Source organism: Heptranchias perlo, unplaced genomic scaffold, assembly GCF_035084215.1.
Source record: "Heptranchias perlo isolate sHepPer1 unplaced genomic scaffold, sHepPer1.hap1 HAP1_SCAFFOLD_43, whole genome shotgun sequence".
Classification (NCBI taxonomy): Eukaryota; Metazoa; Chordata; class Chondrichthyes; order Hexanchiformes; family Hexanchidae; genus Heptranchias; species Heptranchias perlo.
In genome coordinates, this window is record NW_027139442.1 from 9,416,263 (window position 1) to 9,433,137 (window position 16,875).

At 43.2% G+C, this 16,875-nt stretch overlaps 1 protein-coding gene across 1 annotated transcript in view; it reads right to left on the reverse strand.

The window, feature by feature from the left end:
• LOC137312581 (uncharacterized) overlaps positions 1-16,875 on the reverse strand; it is a 103,500-nt gene that overhangs the window by 39,473 nt on the left and 47,152 nt on the right. The window contains exons 2-3 of the mRNA XM_067979111.1: positions 13,622-13,632; positions 56-70 (exon numbers count right to left, since the gene is read on the reverse strand). Of these exons, the coding sequence (XP_067835212.1) occupies positions 56-70; positions 13,622-13,632 (26 nt within the window). The remainder of the gene's footprint in view (positions 1-55; positions 71-13,621; positions 13,633-16,875) is intronic.

The window sequence follows — 16,875 nt, forward strand, 5'->3', positions numbered from 1 at the left end:
ATGGGTTAATAAATGAAAGCCAGCACGAATTTGTTAAAGGTAAAGCGTGTTGGACTAATTTGATTGAGTTCTTTGATGAAGTAGTGGAGAAGATTGATAAGGGTAATGCAGTTGATGTTGTGTATCAGGACCTTCAAAGGGAGTTTCATTAAGTACCATATAATAGACTTGTTAGCGAAATTGAAGCTCATGGGATTAAAGTGGATGCGTGGATACGTAATTAGCAAAGGGACAGAAAGCAGAGTAGTGGTGAATGGTTGATTTTCAAACTGGAGTGAAGCGTGCAGTGGTGTCACCCAGGGGTCGCTGATGGGACCATTGCTCTTTTTGATATACAGTAATGACCTGCACTTGGGTATATTTAATTTCAAAATTTGCAGGTGACACAAATCATAGAAAGAAGTCAAGAGGATGGTTACAAACTTCAGCTGGAAATAGACAGACTGTTGAAATGGGCAGACACATGGCACATGAAATTTAACACAGAGAAGTGCGAATTAATTCATTTTGGAAGGAAGAATGAGGCGAGGCAATATAAACGAAATGGTACAATTTTAAAGGGGGTGCGGGAAGAAAGAGTCCTGGGGATGTACAAACACTAAACTTTGAAGGTGGCGGGACAAATTGCACTCTGCGATACGAGGGGAACATGGACAATGCGTTGATTTGAAATTCTTGGTCTTTTCGGCTACAGTGCAAATCGGATAACAAATACTGTACTTCTCTGCTGAACCGTGGAGATTAGAACTCCAATAAAGGAGTTAAGTGATGGTCGATTTTTTATTTATCATTCTTGGGGATGAGAATCAATGACATCACTGGAACTGAATATCCGATCGGGCTGATAACAGGAGGCACATTTGATCCCGCCCGTTTTACACAACCGCACGTGGTGAATTTCCACCCCATTGTTACAGAGACACTGTCAGGAGCTGAGCGCAGAGACCCTCTCTGTGAATATTAAACACTGTTACAGAGACCCTGTCAGGGGCTGAGTGCAGTTACCCTCTCTGTGAATATGAAACACTGTTACAGTGATCCTGTCAGGGGCTGAGTGCAGGTACCTCTTTGTGAATATTTATCACTATTACAGTGATCCTGTCAGGTGCTCAGCGCAGAGGCCCTCTCTGTGAATATTAAATACTGTTCGAGAGAACATGTCAGGGGCTGAGCGCAGAGACCCTCACCTTGAGTATTAAACACTGTAACAGGGACCCTGTCAGGAGTTGAATGCAGAGATCATGCCTGTGAGTATTAAACACCGAGAAAGGAAACCTGTCAGGAGCTGAGCGCAGAGGCCTTCACTTTGAGAATTAAACACTTTTACAGAGACACTGTCAGGAGCTGAGTACAGAGACTCTCACTTTGAGTATTGAGCACTGTGACCGGGACCCTGTCAGGAGCTGAGCGCAGAGACCCTCTCTGTGAATATTAAACACTGTTAGAGAGACCCTGTCAGGAGCTGAGTGCAGAGATCCTCTCTGTTAATATTAACCGCTGTTACAGGGACCCTTTCAGGAGCAGAGCGTAGGGAACCTCCCTGTGAATATTAAACACAGTTAGAGAGAACATGTCACGAGCTGAGCGCAGATTCAATCTCTCTGACTATTATTCGCTGTTGCAGAGACCCTGTCAGGGGTTGAGCGCAGAGGCCCTCACTTTGAGTATTAAACACTGTGACAGGGAACCTGTCAGGAGCTGAGCGCAGAGACCATGCGTGTGTATATTAAACACTGTTACAGAGACCCTGTCAGAAGCTGAGCCCAGAGACCCTCACTTTGAGTATTAAACACTGTTACAGGGAAACTGTCAGGAGCTGATTGCAGAGACACTCTCTGTGAATATTAAACACTGTTACAGAGACACTGTCAGGAGCTGAGTACAGAGACCCTCACTTTGAGTATTAAACATTGTGACAGAGACCCTGTTAGGAGCTGAGTGCAGACACCTTCTCTGTGTATGTTAAACATTGTTGGAGAGAACTTGTCACGAGCTGAGCGCAGAATCCCTCTCTGTGACTATTATTCACTGTTACAGAGACCATTTCAGGGGGTGAGCGCAGAGACCCTCACTTTGACTATTGAACATTGTTACTGAGCCCCTGTCAGGACCAGAGCGCAGAGGCCCTCACTTTGATTATATGAACAATATATATTCCCCTTCACTCACCCGCTATAGTCACCGTCACAGCCTTGCTGCGCTGGGACAGTAACCGTCTTGTTTTGACGTAAATTGTATATCGGCAGTAGTACCGCCCTCCTTGGTTTGTACCGGTAACCGGGAATGTTCCGATGTTGTTCTTTGTGGGTATTTGACCAGAGTTCAGCAGTTTCTGCTCTCTGTAAAAGTTATATGTTTTATAGCGATATTCTCCACTCACTGTGCAGGTAATGGTGACCATCTCTCCTTCTACATACACACCACTCCTTTGATCAAGAGATATCCCTGGCGTTGTTAGCGGATCTGTGATAAAATAAATGGAAAGAGCAATTAGAAATGGATCCATGGCGTTCCCTTGTACACTGTAAGGTGGGGACTCAATAACGATTAAGCTGTGTTGACGGGAAGGGTTTGCATCGCTGACTGCGGTTCTACAAAAGTGGGATTCGGGATTTGTTTAACAAGAAACAAGGAAAGAATTGCATTAATACCGTGCCTTTCACCATCCCAGGACTTCCCAAAGCGATTTACAGCCAATGAAATACTTTTGAAGTGTAGTCACTGTTGTAAAATAGGAAATCAATTGGCAGCGCCACAGCTGGTGTTCTCTTTCCAAACTCAGGGTTTAGGCCAGGAAATGTACTTTGGGATACGAGTGGAACAAGGAAAATGCTTGATTTGAAATCCCTATTTCTGCTAATTTAGCCCAGGTGAGAACGCAGAGAGAAAGAGTGAACTTCTCCATTAAACCGGGGATTTGCGTTTCAAATAATGGAGTTGTTTTGGTGTGGCCGAAATGTGTTCTTAACATTACAGAGGTAGCCGTCACTGGCAAGGCCGGCATATATTCCCATCCCCTGTTGCCCTTGAGAAGGTGGTGGTGAGCTGCCTTCTTGAACCGCTGCACTCAGTATGGTGAAGGTTGTCTAACAGTACTGTTAGGTCGGGAGTTCCAGGATTTTAATCCAGTGACAATGAAGGAACCGTGCTGCTTGTCAAAGTCAGAATGGTGTGTGACTTGGAGAGGAACGTGCAGGTGTTGTTGTTCCCATGTGCCTGCTTCCTTGTCCTTCTAAGATGGTGGAGGCCGCGGGTTTGTGAGGTACTGTCGATAGAGGGAAAGCCACAACGTATTTAAGTTAAAGCAACCCGCAACACAGGTTCATTTTTAAAATCTCTGCACGCAGTTTCGGGTATCAGACTGAAAATTTGCAACGTGACAAGGGCAGCCAGTCTGGCAGTGCCTCGTGAGGTGACTCTACACTCAATGGAGTTAGAACCCCGGCGCTGTGCTCTTATTGTAACATTAAATTGTTCGCTCTGTTAATTGAGACCTGTAGGGGGTAAAATTGGAAATGAGGAACAGAGATCATGTAATAATATCACACAACCTACATTTTTTTTGTTTTTTGAAGGTCTTACGTTCACATCTCCATGTTTATTCTCTGGCCAACTGCTGAAAGGGACGTCATCACCTCTGGAATGCTTCAGTCCCTCAACACTGAGTTAAAAAGGACAATATTAAAATAACCGGCATTGTGGGAGCTGGATCGCTTCTGTCGACCGTCCGTTGAAAACTCTGCCCGATTTTACGCTCCATTAAAGTCACTTTGGCCAAAATCGGGCGGAGTTGAAACAGGTGGCAGACTCGAATCCGCCCCTTTTCCGCCGGGTGTGTTCAGTTAAAATTATTCTCCAACTATCACCTTGGGCTGTGAGATGAAGATTTACTCGGGATTGATATCACAAATTTCTGACAGTGGAATATAAATCCGTCTGAGGCGGAGGCCTGAAACGGGCGATCGAGCACATTTTATACTCCACATATTTTAAACACCACCCAATTATCATTTCCATTGAAGGAAATGTAAAGAAAAACCGGAAGAGATGAGAAACGATCTGCCGATTCACTATCGTCCATTCTAGGATAACGCATCGTCATAATCTACCCCTAATGCTGTTGAATCGATATTTAAACAATCTCTGCCCCCCTCCACCCCTTTCACTCACCTGCTATAGTGACCGTCACAGCCTCGCTGTACTGGGACCAAAACTGCTTTCCATTGACGGAGGTTCCATATTGACAGTGGTACCTCCCTCCTTGGTCTGTTCTGCTGAACCTGAATGCTGCAACGTTGTCCTTCGTGATGATTTGATGAGAGTACGGCGTTTGGCGATCTCTGTAAAAATGGAAGGTTTTATAGCGATAGTCTCCGGCCGCGGTGCAGGTAATGGTAACCGTCTCTCCTTTCAAATATACGCCAGTTGGTTGATCAGGGGATATCAGTGGCTTTTTCAGCGTATCTGTGGTAAAATAAATGGAAAGAACAATTCAGTGTACGGTGGAAGTTTGGGAACTCAACACCGATTGTGCGGTGTTGAGGGGAAATGTTTGTATCGCCGGCTGAGATTCGACAAAACGGGAATTGACCATTCATTAGTGGAATCAAACTGAGGTGAGAGAGAAAATAAATCAGTTTGTGGTTCTATTTACAAAATCAGGTTTTAGTTCTGAAATTACACCCTGCGATAGGAGGGGAACATGGACAATGCGCTGATTTGAAATTCCCATTCTTTGTCATTTAGGCTATGGTGCAAACCGGATATCAACGAGTGAATTTCTCTGCTGAACCGTGGAGATTGGAACCTCAATTAAAGGAGTTAAGTGATGGTCGATTTTTTTTATTTATCATTCTTGGGGATGTGTATCAATGACATCACTGGAACGGAATATCGGATCGGGCTGATATCAGACGACAGATCCGATCCCGCCCGTCTTACAAAACTGCCCGTGGCGGATTTCTACTCCATTTTTACTGAGACCTGTCAGGGGCAAATCGCAGACACGTTCTCTGTTACAGAGACCCTGTCAGGAGCTGAGTGCAGAGACCCTCTCTGTGAATATTAAACATTGTTACAAAGACACTGTCAGGTGCTGAAGGAACAGACCGTCACTGTGAATATTAAACACTCTTACAGCGAGCCTGTCAGGGGCTGAGCGCAGAGGCCCTCTTAGTGAATATTAAACACTCTTCCTAGAATCATGGAATCGTTGAATCATAGAAAATTACGGCGCAGAAGGAGGTCTTTCGACCTATCGTGCCCGTCCCTGCCGAAAAAGATCTATCCCGCTTAATCCGCCGTCCTAGAACTTGGTCCATAGCCCTGTAGGTTACTGCACTTCAAGTGCAATCCAAGATCTTTTTAAATGAGTTGAGCGTTTCTGCGTCTACCACCCTTTCAGGCAGTGAGTTCCAGTCCCCCACCAACCTCTGGGTGAAAAGATTCTCCTCAGCTCCCCTCTAATCCTTCCACCAATTACTTTAAATCAATGCCCCCTGTTCACGGACAATTCTGCTAAGGGAAATAGGCCCTTCCTATCCACTCTATCTGCTCCTGTCATAATTTTATATACATCAATCAAATCTCACCTCAGCCTCCTTTGTTGCACAGAAAACAACCCCAGCCTATCCAATCATTCCTCAGAGCTAAAATTCTCCAGCCCTGGCGACATCCACGTAAATCTCCTCTGTACACTCTCTGGAGAAATCACATATTTTCTGTAATGAGGTGACCAGAACTGTACGCAATACTCAAGCTGTGGACTATCAAAGTTTTATACAGTTTCAGCATAACCTCCCTACTCTTATGTTCCATGCCTCGGCCAATAAAGGAAAGTATCCCATACGCCTTATCGACCTGTCCTGCTACTTTCAGTGATCCGAGGACACGCTCTCCAAGGTCCCTTTGTTCCTCTACATCTCTCAGTATCCTTCCATTTATTGTGTACTCCCTTGCCTTGTTTGCCCTCCCCAAAGGTATTAACAAACAGTTCTCTGGATTGAATTCCATTTACCACTTTTCTGCCCACCTGACTAGTCCATTGATATCTTCCTGCAGTCTACATCTTTCCTCCTCACTATCAACCACACGGTCAATTTTTGTATCATCTGCAAACTTATTGATCAAATTCCCCACATTCAAGTCCAAATCATTAATATATACCACAAAAAGCAAGGAACCTAGTACCGAGCCTTGTGGGACCCCACTGGAAACAGCCTTCCAGTCGCAATAACACCCGTCAACCATTACACTTTGCTCCTGCCACTGAGCCAATTTTGGATCGAACGAGCCAATTTCCCTTGGATCCCATGGGCGTTTATGTTTTTGACTAGGCTGCCATGTGGGACCTTGTCAAAAGCGCTGCTAAAATCCATGTGGACGACATCAAATGCACTACCTCATCGACCCTCCTTGTTACCTCCTCAAAAAATTGAATCAATTGAGTCAAACACGACCTTCCCTTAAGAAATCTGTTATAGAGATCCTGTCAGGAGCGGAGCGCAGAGATCTTCTCTGTGAACATTATGCACGGTTGCATTGAATCAAGTATGATTTTTTATTAACACGAAGAGCGTTGAAATAATAACAATCTCTTTTCCCCTTCACTCACCTGCTATAGTGACCGTCACAGCGTCGCTGATATTGGACAGCAACCGTCTTGTTTTGACGGAAATTCCATATTGGCATCGGTACTGCCCTCCCTGGTTTGTACCGGTAACCGGGAATGTTCCAATGTTGTTCTTTGTGGTGATTTGACCAGAGTTCAGTGGTTCCTTCTCACTGTAAAAGTAGTATGTTTTGTCGCGATATTTTCCGCTCACGGTGCAGGTAATGGTGACCATCTCTCCTTCTACATACACACCACTCCATTCATCAAGAGATATCCCTGGCGTTGTTAGCGGATCTGTGATGAAGTAAATGGAAAGATCAATTAGAAATGGATCTCTGGTGCTCCTTGTAAACTGGAAGGCTGGGAATTCAATAATGATTGAGCTGTGTTGACGGGAAGTGTTTGCATCGCTGACTGAGGTTCCACAAAAGTAGGATTCGGGATTTGATTAAAAAGAAACAAGGAAAGACTTGCATTAATATGGCGCCTTTCACCATCCCAGTACTTCCCAAAGCGCTTTACGGCCAATGAAGTACATTTGAAGTGTAGTCACTGTTGTAAGGTTAATGACCGTGCCAAGAAAATTAATCAGCTGGGTTTCTCTTTCCCCTGTCACAAACACTTGATCCTGACGGTTGAGTGACACTGAAGGTTTCTGAGGGCGAACTGAAAGTTCGAATGTGAACATTAATATAAATACACGAAGACAGATAGCAATACTAAAATATTAGCATTATATTATTACTGTTTGTTAGAATTCCACTTAATTTCTTATCCACAACGACGTGATTTATATAGCGCCTTTAAATTACTAAAACGTCCCAAGGCGCTTCACAGGGGCGATTTTCAAACAAAAGCTGACACCGAGACACAGAAGGAGATATTAGGACAGGTGACCAAAAGTTTGGTAAAGAGATAGGTCTTAAGGAGCGTCTTAAAGGAGGATAGTGAGGTAGAGAGGCGGAGAGGTTTATGGAGGGAATTCGAAGGCCTAGGCAGACTGGAGGCATGACCGCCAATGGTGGGGCAATTAAATTCGGAGATGCACAAGAGGCAAGAATTGGAGGAGTGCAGAGAGGGTTGAAGGGCTGGAAGAGGTTACAGAGATAGGGAGGAGCCAGGCTAAGGAGGGATTTGAAAACAAGGATAAGAATTTTAAAATAGCAGCGTTCCCAGACTGGGAGCTAATGCACGTCAGCGTGCACAGGAATGATGGGAGAACGGGTCTTGGTACGTGTTAGGATACGGGCAGCAGAGTTTTGGATGAGCTCAAGGTTATGGAGGGTGGAAGATGGGAGTTCGACCAGGAGACTATTGGAATAGTCATGCCTAGAGGTAACAAAGGCATGGATCAGGGATTCATCAGCAGATGAGCTGAGGCAGGGGCGGAGACGGGCAATGTTAGGGAGATGGAAGTAGGCGGCCTTGGTGATAGAGCAGATATGTGGTCGGAAGCTCATCTCAGGGTCAAATAGGACGTCAAGGTTGCGAACGGTCTTGTTCAGCCTCAGGCAGTGGGCAGGAAGGAAAAGACTTCGGCCTTCCCATTAATAAGTTGGAGACTAAATATTTGCTCCAGCAATCATGGAATGACAGAAAGAGGCCAGATCGGCCTGTGCTGACTCTTTGAAAGACCTATCCAATTAGTCTCATTCCCCTGCTCTTTCCCCATGGCCCTGCATTTTCACCCCTTCAATTATGTATCCAATTCTCTTTTGAAAGTTACTATTGAACCTTCTTTCACCACCCTTTCAGGCAGTGCATTCCAGATCAAATAAATGTATTTAATTTTCAACTTATCCATGCTGAGATTTATAGATATGGATCGGGCGGCGTCTGAAGATATTGCTGATATCGGTGCAATCATAATAAAGTCCAGTTGTAATATTTACAGAATATATTTCTTGCCAACTGACATAAGATAACTTAAAAAATGGCAAGATAGAGAAAACGCTTTTTTGCCCAACCAATCTCGCTCCTTTAATTCCTCAACTTATTCTAATTGGTTGAGCTGGATTTTAAACTCATCGAATGGATTCAACTTCGCTAACTCTCCATGTAAATTTATTGCAAACCTTTATCAGTCTTCTGCAGTGTCAGCTGGGGCTCACTGAGTAACACTCTCTCGCCTTTGAGTTCGAAGGTCGCAGTTTCAAGATCCACTCCAGAGACTTGAACATAAAATCGAGCCTGACGCTCACAGTGCGGCACTGAGGGTGTGCTGCACCGTCACAGGTCCCGTCTTTCAGATGAGACGTTAAACCAGGGCCCCGGCTGCCCTTTTCTAGTGAATGTAAAAGGTCCCAGGCCATTATTTCGAAGAAGAGCAGTAGAGTTTTTCCCGGTCCTGAGCCCAATATCTACCCCTCAATCAACACCACTAGAACAGATTATCTGATCATTATCACATTGCTGAATGTGGGACCTTCCTGAGTGCAATTTCACTGTCGCGGTTCCTGCATTATAACAGTGTCTATACTTCAAAAGTATTTCATTCGATGTAAAGCACTTTGGGACGTCGTGAGGTAACAAAAGGCGCCATATAAATGCTACTTCTTTCTTTTATTCAAAAACTGTGGCTGTTTTCCTTGTAGCAACGGAGAATCGAGGTAATTTAGTTGCCGTGTTTAAATTGCGGATCGGATGGGACCGAGTATAGAGACACAGGCGGTTTCCGGTGATTGAGGAGTCCTAACAAATGAACATTGATTATATAAATGGAGGATAAACACCAACACGAAGTGGTTGAGCCGAAAGGCCTGTCTCCGTGTTGTATGTTTTCCACAATTCTATCTGTATGATCTCCTTGTATTCCTACAGCAACCTACTAGAATCAGACAAGCAGAATTGCATCTGTCTTGCATATTTTAGTTTAAGAATCTCTGCGAAGAGAAATATGTTAAACGTGCATAGAACCTTAGTTAGACCACACTTTGAGTACTGTGTACAGTTCTGATCTCCATATTACACGGGACAAGTGCAAAACGATTTGCTGGGATGATACGAAAACTGTGAGCATATCCTAATCAAGAAAGACTGAACTGTCTGGGACCCTTTTCTTTAGAAAACAGAAGGTTGAGGGGTGACCTGATGGAGGTCTTTAAGGTTATTAAGTGATTTAATAGGGAAGACGGAGAGAAGATGTTCCACTTATGGAGGAGACCAAAACTAGGGTGTCATAAATATAAGATAGTCACCAATAAATCAATTAGAGAATTCAGGAGGAGCTTCTGTGCTGGAAGAGTGGTAAGAATGTGCAACTCATGACCACAAGTAGTAGTTTAGTTGAATAGTATTGATGCATTTCAGGGGAAACTAGATTAATACATAAGGGAGAACGGAATAGGGTGGGGGAGGCGCTTGTGGAGCATAAACGCCGGCACGGACCTGTTTGGTCGAATGACTTCTTCCTGTGCTGTAAATTCGATATAATTCTATGTAATGGTGGGAAACGAAACTGTCCAAATTTTTTTTAAGTTTTCCCATTGGCTCTTGGTTACAGCATTCTCCAGGTACCTGATTAACTGTGATTCACGATTCATTCCCAAATGTTTGTGTTTGAAACAATTAACTGAGACTCTCACTCTGCAAACAATTAACCAACTTTTAAGTTTCAGTTGTGGCGATGTTATCTGAATGAAACTTGTCCAATGACAGTGCAATATGCGGCCGGGCATCTTCACCAAATTAGTTGTTCCGTTCTGTTTTCTGTTTAGTTTCTGTGAGGTGTGGCGTCTATTTAACTGTTCACAACGAATCATTGAATCTTAGAGCACTGAAGGAGGCCATTCTGTCCATTGTGCCTGTGCAGGCCCTTTGAAAGAGATAAGTAATTAAACCAATCCCTCCACCCCCCCCCCCCCCCCGCAACCACCCCCCGCTCTTTCCCCATTACCCCTGCAAGTTTTTCCATTTAAAGTATATATACAATTTCCTTTTGAATTTTATTACTGAAACCGCTTCTACCACCCTTTCAGGCAGTGCATTCCAGATGATAACTCGCTGCGTAAAACTAATGTCCTTATCTTCTCCCTGGCTGTTATGCCAATTACTCTAAACTGTGTACTTTGGTTGCCGACCCCTCTGTCAGTGGGAACAGTTTCTCCCTATCTACACTATCAAAACCCATCATCATTTTGCACATCTTTATTGAATCACCCCTTATTCATGTCCGCTCTAAGGAGTACAATCACATCTTATCTAATATATCCACATAACTGAAACATTTGCCTTGTTGTAATTTTTTTAATACCCTGCCCCGTCTCACTCACCTGTTACTGTTACTGGCGCCCAGTCACTGAAGGAGGACAATTTCCATTCCCCGTTAATCTCATACCTATACCGGCAATGATAATATCCTTCATCATTTATTTTGGTTGTTGCAATTTGATACACTGAACTGGTCGTGGAAACTGGCAGTTCGTTCCCAGCTTTGTAAAAAGTATAATTACCACTCGGGTATTTATTGTCGTCAAGGCAGGTAATCGTGATGGTTTCTCCGGGTAAGTACACGCCAGTCTCTTCATTCGTGGTAATTTCAGGTTTCACCGGAAATTCTATATAAAAATGACATTGACTGTCAATGAGTAGATACCAACAAGGCAAGTTGGCGGCTAAGCGGTACAGAGGATGGGAAACTGGGCGCTGCTCTCCCAACCGACATCTGAAGCGCTATCGGCCCCATCAGTAGAACATAGATCAGTTTGTGTTTACTTGTGAACATAAAAACTACCCGCGGTTATAAACTACAGAGTTGTTGTACCGAGCTATGTGATAGATAGAAGAGCGAAAGAGAAAGAAAGGATACAGAGAGAAAGAGAAAGAGAAGTGGAAGCAGAGAGGGAGACATAGAGACAAAGAAAGAAAAAGAGAGAGATGAAGGGAGAGGACCACAGAGAGAGACCGGGAGATGGTGATCAGATACAGAGGGAGCGACTGAGAGAGATGGAAATCAGAGTGTGGAAGGAAGAATGAACAGGCTAAAAGAGATCACGCAAATGGCGTGGGAGAGGGCAGGAGAGAAAGAAAGAGCGACAGAGAGGAATGAAAAATAGGAGTGGAAGAGAAACAGAGAGAAGGACTGCGAAAGAATCAGGGAGAAATGGAAAGAGCGGTATCAACGAGGCTGGACAGGAAGCAAAAAGAGGGAGCGAGTGGGAGGGAGTGACAAGTGCAATGAGACAGTGGGACGAAAGAGAGAGTATGAAAATGAGAGGCAGGGAATGGACAGTGGGTAATGAGAGAGAGGGGGTGCGGTGAAATAGGAGACGCGACTGGAATAAAAAAGAAGTGGAAAGAGGAAGTGAGAGGAGAAAGTGAGAGAGAAGCTGGACCTTTGACCTCTCCCTCAGCTATCTGTCGCTGATTGGCTCTCTGAGCTAACAAACTGCCTTGCACGAGAAACCACGCCCAACTTAATTTTGGAGCTACGCCAAGCCGGTTGTCCCTTTAACTGAGAATTTGGGAGGAATTTCTCCTCATTCAGTGAATGTGAAAGTCTCTGGCAAGTGGAGTGGTTGAAGCAGGTGGCATAGATGCATCTAAGGGGGGCTAGATGCATACATGGGGGAGAAGGGAATAGAGGGCTTTGGGGGCAGGGTGGGAAGCGGTCATTAAAATGTTGGGTATAAACCCTGGCATAGACCAGCAGGAGCGAATGGTCCGATTCTGTGCTGTACATTCGATTAATTCTATGTAATCAGCCCCCTACAGAGCGCTTCGGAATGAAAGCCAGAGTAATATTGAAGCTGTGAATATCATTGGAAAGATACGGCCGAACTCCCATTGTTTGAAAGGAATGTGATGTGTGAAAATGCGCATTTCTGAGATGACTGGTACTCCAGCTAATTTCCCCCGCCTGCCTGTCTGGGAGTGAAGCTTTTCTGACGAAAGGGAAATATAACATTGTCTCCACACTACAATAAAGAAGGAAAACCATCGATGTTAGATTGTCATTTTCAAAATATTTACTTGCTTATCACTTTTCTGTGTCGATTTTATGTGATTCGTCCCGCAACACAAATGTTCTGCCCAAGCCCAAAAGGGATTGAGAACAGTGATCATCTTTTGTGTTGGCATTACTGACCGACAGATGGCGGTAGTGCACGTTTTTTCGGGCATCTGAAGTTGAAACCGAATAAGAATATAAGACCATCAGAAATGGGAGCAGGAATAGGCCTCAAGCCTGCTCCGACATTCAATAAGATCACGGCTGATCTTCAATCTCCACTCCACTTTCTCGCCCGATTCCCATATCTCTTGATTCCCTTAGAGTCCAAAAATCTATCGAACTCAGCCTTGAATATAGTCAACGACTGAGCATCCACAGCCCTCTGGGGGAAAGAATTCTAAACATTCACAACCCTCTGAGAGAAGACATTTCTTCTCATCTCGTTCCTAATTGGCCGACCCCTTATGTTGAGACTATGGCCTGTAGTTCTAGACTCTTCCGCCAGGGGAAATAGCCTCTCAGCATTTACCCTATCAAATCGACTATGAATGTTATACGTTGCAATGAGACCACCTCTCACTCTTCTAAGCTCCAGAGAGTATGGGCCCATTATATTCAATCTCTCTTCATAGGACAATCCTCTTATCCCAAGAATTAATCTAGCGAACCTTCGTTGAACCCTGTTTAAAGCAAGTCTATCCTTCCTTAGGTAAGGAGGCTAAAACTGTACACAATATTCCAGGTGTGGTCCCACCAAAGCCTTTTAAATTGCAACAAGGCCTCCTTACTCTTATACTCCAACCCTTTTGCAATAAAGGCTATCATACCATTTGCCTTCCTAATTGATTTCTGTATCTGTATGTTAACTTTTTGTGATTCATGCACAAGGACACCCAAATCCCTCTGACTACCAACATTTCTTAGTCTCTCACCCTTTAAAAATATTCTGTTGTTCTATTCTTCCTACCAAAGTGAATAACCTCACATTTCCCCACATTATACTCCATCTGCCACCTGATTGCTCACTCACTTAACCTGTTTATATTCCTTTGCAGCACCTTTGCGACCTCTTCAAAGCTTACTTTCTCGCCTAGCTTTGTACCGTCAACAAATTGGATAAATTACAATGGGTCCCTTCATCTAAGTTGTGAATATAGATTGTAAATAGCTGATGGCCAAGCACCGATCCATGTGGCAGCCCATTAGTTACAGCCTACCAATCTAAAAATGAACCGTTTATCCCTACTCTCTATTTTCTGTTCGTTAACCAATGCTCAATCCACGCTAATATATTACCCCTATCCCATGAGCCCTAATCTTGTGTAACAGCCTCTTGTATGGCACCTTATCGGATACCTTTTGAAAATCCAAATATTCCACATCCACTGGTTCTCCTTTATCTAGCCTGATAGTTACATCCTCAAAAACTCTAATAGACTGGTCAAATACGATTTCCCTGTCATAAAACCGTGTTGACACTGCCAAATCATTTTAGGATTTTCTAAGTGCCCTGTTACTATGTCCTTAATAATAGATTCCAGCTTTTACCCTACATCTGATGTCAGACTAACTGATCTATAGTTCTCTGTTTCCTCTCTCCCTCCTTTCTTGAATAGCGGGTTTACATTTGCTACTTTCCATTTCACAGGGACCGTTCTAGAAACTAGGGAATTCTGGAAGATCAAAACCAAACCATCCACTATCTCTACAGCCACCTCTTTTAAAACCCTAGGATGTAGGCTGTCAGGTACAGAGGGTTGGTTGGCGTTTGGCCCCATTAATTTATCCAGTAATTTTTATTTTCTAATCTTAATCACTTTAAGTTCCTCACTCTCATTGGACCCTTGGTTCCACACTATTTCCTATATGTTTTTTTATGCCTTCTACTATGAAGACAGATACAAAGTATTTGTTTAACGACTCTGCCCTTTCCTTATTCCCCATTATAATTTCTCGCGTCTCTGCCTCTAAGGGACCCACGTTTACTTTCGCTAATCTCTTCCTTTTTACATACTTGTGGAAGCTCTTCCAATCTATTTTAAATTTCTTGCTAGTTTACTCTTATACTAATTTTTCTGCCTCTTTATCAATCTTTTGGTCATCCTTTGATGATTTATCAAACCCTCCCAATCCTTAAGCTTACTCCTCCTTTTGGTACAATTGTAAGCCTTTTCTTTTAATCTAATACTATCCTTAACTTCGCCAATTAGTGACGGATGGATCACTTTTTTCATGGTGTTTCTATTCCTCAAGGGAATGTATATTCGTTGATAATTATGAATGATTTCTTTAAATGTTCGCCATTGCTTATCGACTATCATATTGTTTTAATCTAATTTCCCAATCTACCTTAGGCAACTCGCCCCTCATACTTACATAATTAGCTTTGTTTAAATTTAAGTCCCTGGTTTCGGACATAACTCTCAAACTCAATATGAAATTCTATCATATCTTGGTCACTCTACCCCAGAGGATCCTTGCCTATAAGATTACGAATTAACCCTGTCTCATTACACAATACTAGATATAATATAGTCTGTTCCCTAATTGGTTCCTCGATATATTGTTCCAGAAACATGTCTCGAATGCATTGCATTAACTCTTCCTACATTTTTTTCCAATTTGGTTTTCTCAGTCTATATGGAGATTAAAGTCTCCCACGATTATTGCATTACCCTTGTTACATGCTCCTCGAATTTCCGGATTTATATTCTGCCCAACACTATAACTACCGTTAGGGGGCATGTAAACTGCTCCCAACAGTGTTTCCAGCTCCGTGTTATTTCTTAGCTCCACCCATTCTGATTCTACTTCCTGATTTCCTGAGCTAAGATCCTTTCTCTCTTTACCTCATCCTTTATTATCAGTGCTACCCCCACCTCCCAACCCCCCACCACAAACTCTTCCATTTTGTCAATAATTTCTAATAAATCAAGTAACCTGGAAAAATTTGTTAGATTTTTGTTCGGCAAGGGTATTGAGGGATATGGAACCAAGGCAGGTAAACGGAGTTAGGATTCAGATCATAGAATTACATAGAATTACACAGAATGTACAGCACAAAAACAGGCCATTCGGCCCTACAGTTCCATGCCGCAGTTTATTGTACACACCAGCCTTCTTCCTCCCTACAAATCTAATGTATCTGCATGTCCTTCTATTCTTTTCTTCCTTATGTGTTTATCTAGCTTCCTTTTAAATGCATCTAAGGCAGCTGCCTCAACAACACCCTGTGGTAGCGAGTTCCACCGTCTAACCACGCCCCGGGTTCTCCTGAATTCCCTATTTATTAGTGACTACCTTATATTTATGGCCTCTAGTTCTGGTCTCCCCCGCAAGTGGAAACACCATCTCTATGTCTACCCTATCAAACCATTTGATAATCTTAATGACCTCTATCAGGTCATCCCTCAGTCTGTTCTTTTCAAGAGAAAAGCGCCTCAGCCTGCTCAACCTTTCCTGATAGGTATAACTTCTCAATTCCGGAATCATCCTAGTAATTCTTTTTGCACTTTCTCCAGTCCCTCCTTATCCATTTTCTAATATGGAGATCAGAACTGTTCACATTACTCCAAGTGTGATCTAAGCAAGATCAGTCATGATCTGAAGGAATGGTGGAATAAGCTCGAGGGGCCGAATGGTCAACACTTGTTCCTGTGTCCCGATGTTCCACCTGGAGTGTTGTTTGCAGTTTTATAACACACGACAGAGAAAGTTTATGGATGTACCGTTCGAAAACACGGACATATCCCATAGTGCCTTCGCAATGACAGCTGCTGACAATGCAGATCTGTATTACTGCTACCAATGACACAACATGATTGGTTACAGTAATCAAATTCATTTACATAAAAACTAACTGAATGATTTAGCAGTCTAGAACATTAGTTATTGAATTTCATTATTTTAGAGAAAAACGTCGGCACTAACCTTGAGAAACGCTCTGCCGAGCCCCAAAGATAACTAAAAGGAGAAAACATTAATTAGTTAAATGAACACCAGCACCTTTAGACGATCAATATAACAAGCTGATTTTCGTGAATTGTTATATGGATATTTCACAGTGTGATTGCATTGGAGGCATTTTGGTCCGTTTCGGTTAAACTCCCACTCCAGAACTTGAGAGAGATCCAGATTTCCACCACTCTTTGTTTGAAAAAGTACTTCCTGCTTTCACTCCAAATGGTCCAGCTCTAATTTTAATACCATGACCACTTGTTCTCGATTCCCCTCTATAACTGAATAAAATCAATCGAGATGTCCCTTTGTAAATCATTCCAATTACCCTCGACAAGTATCAAAAGGTGCCCTT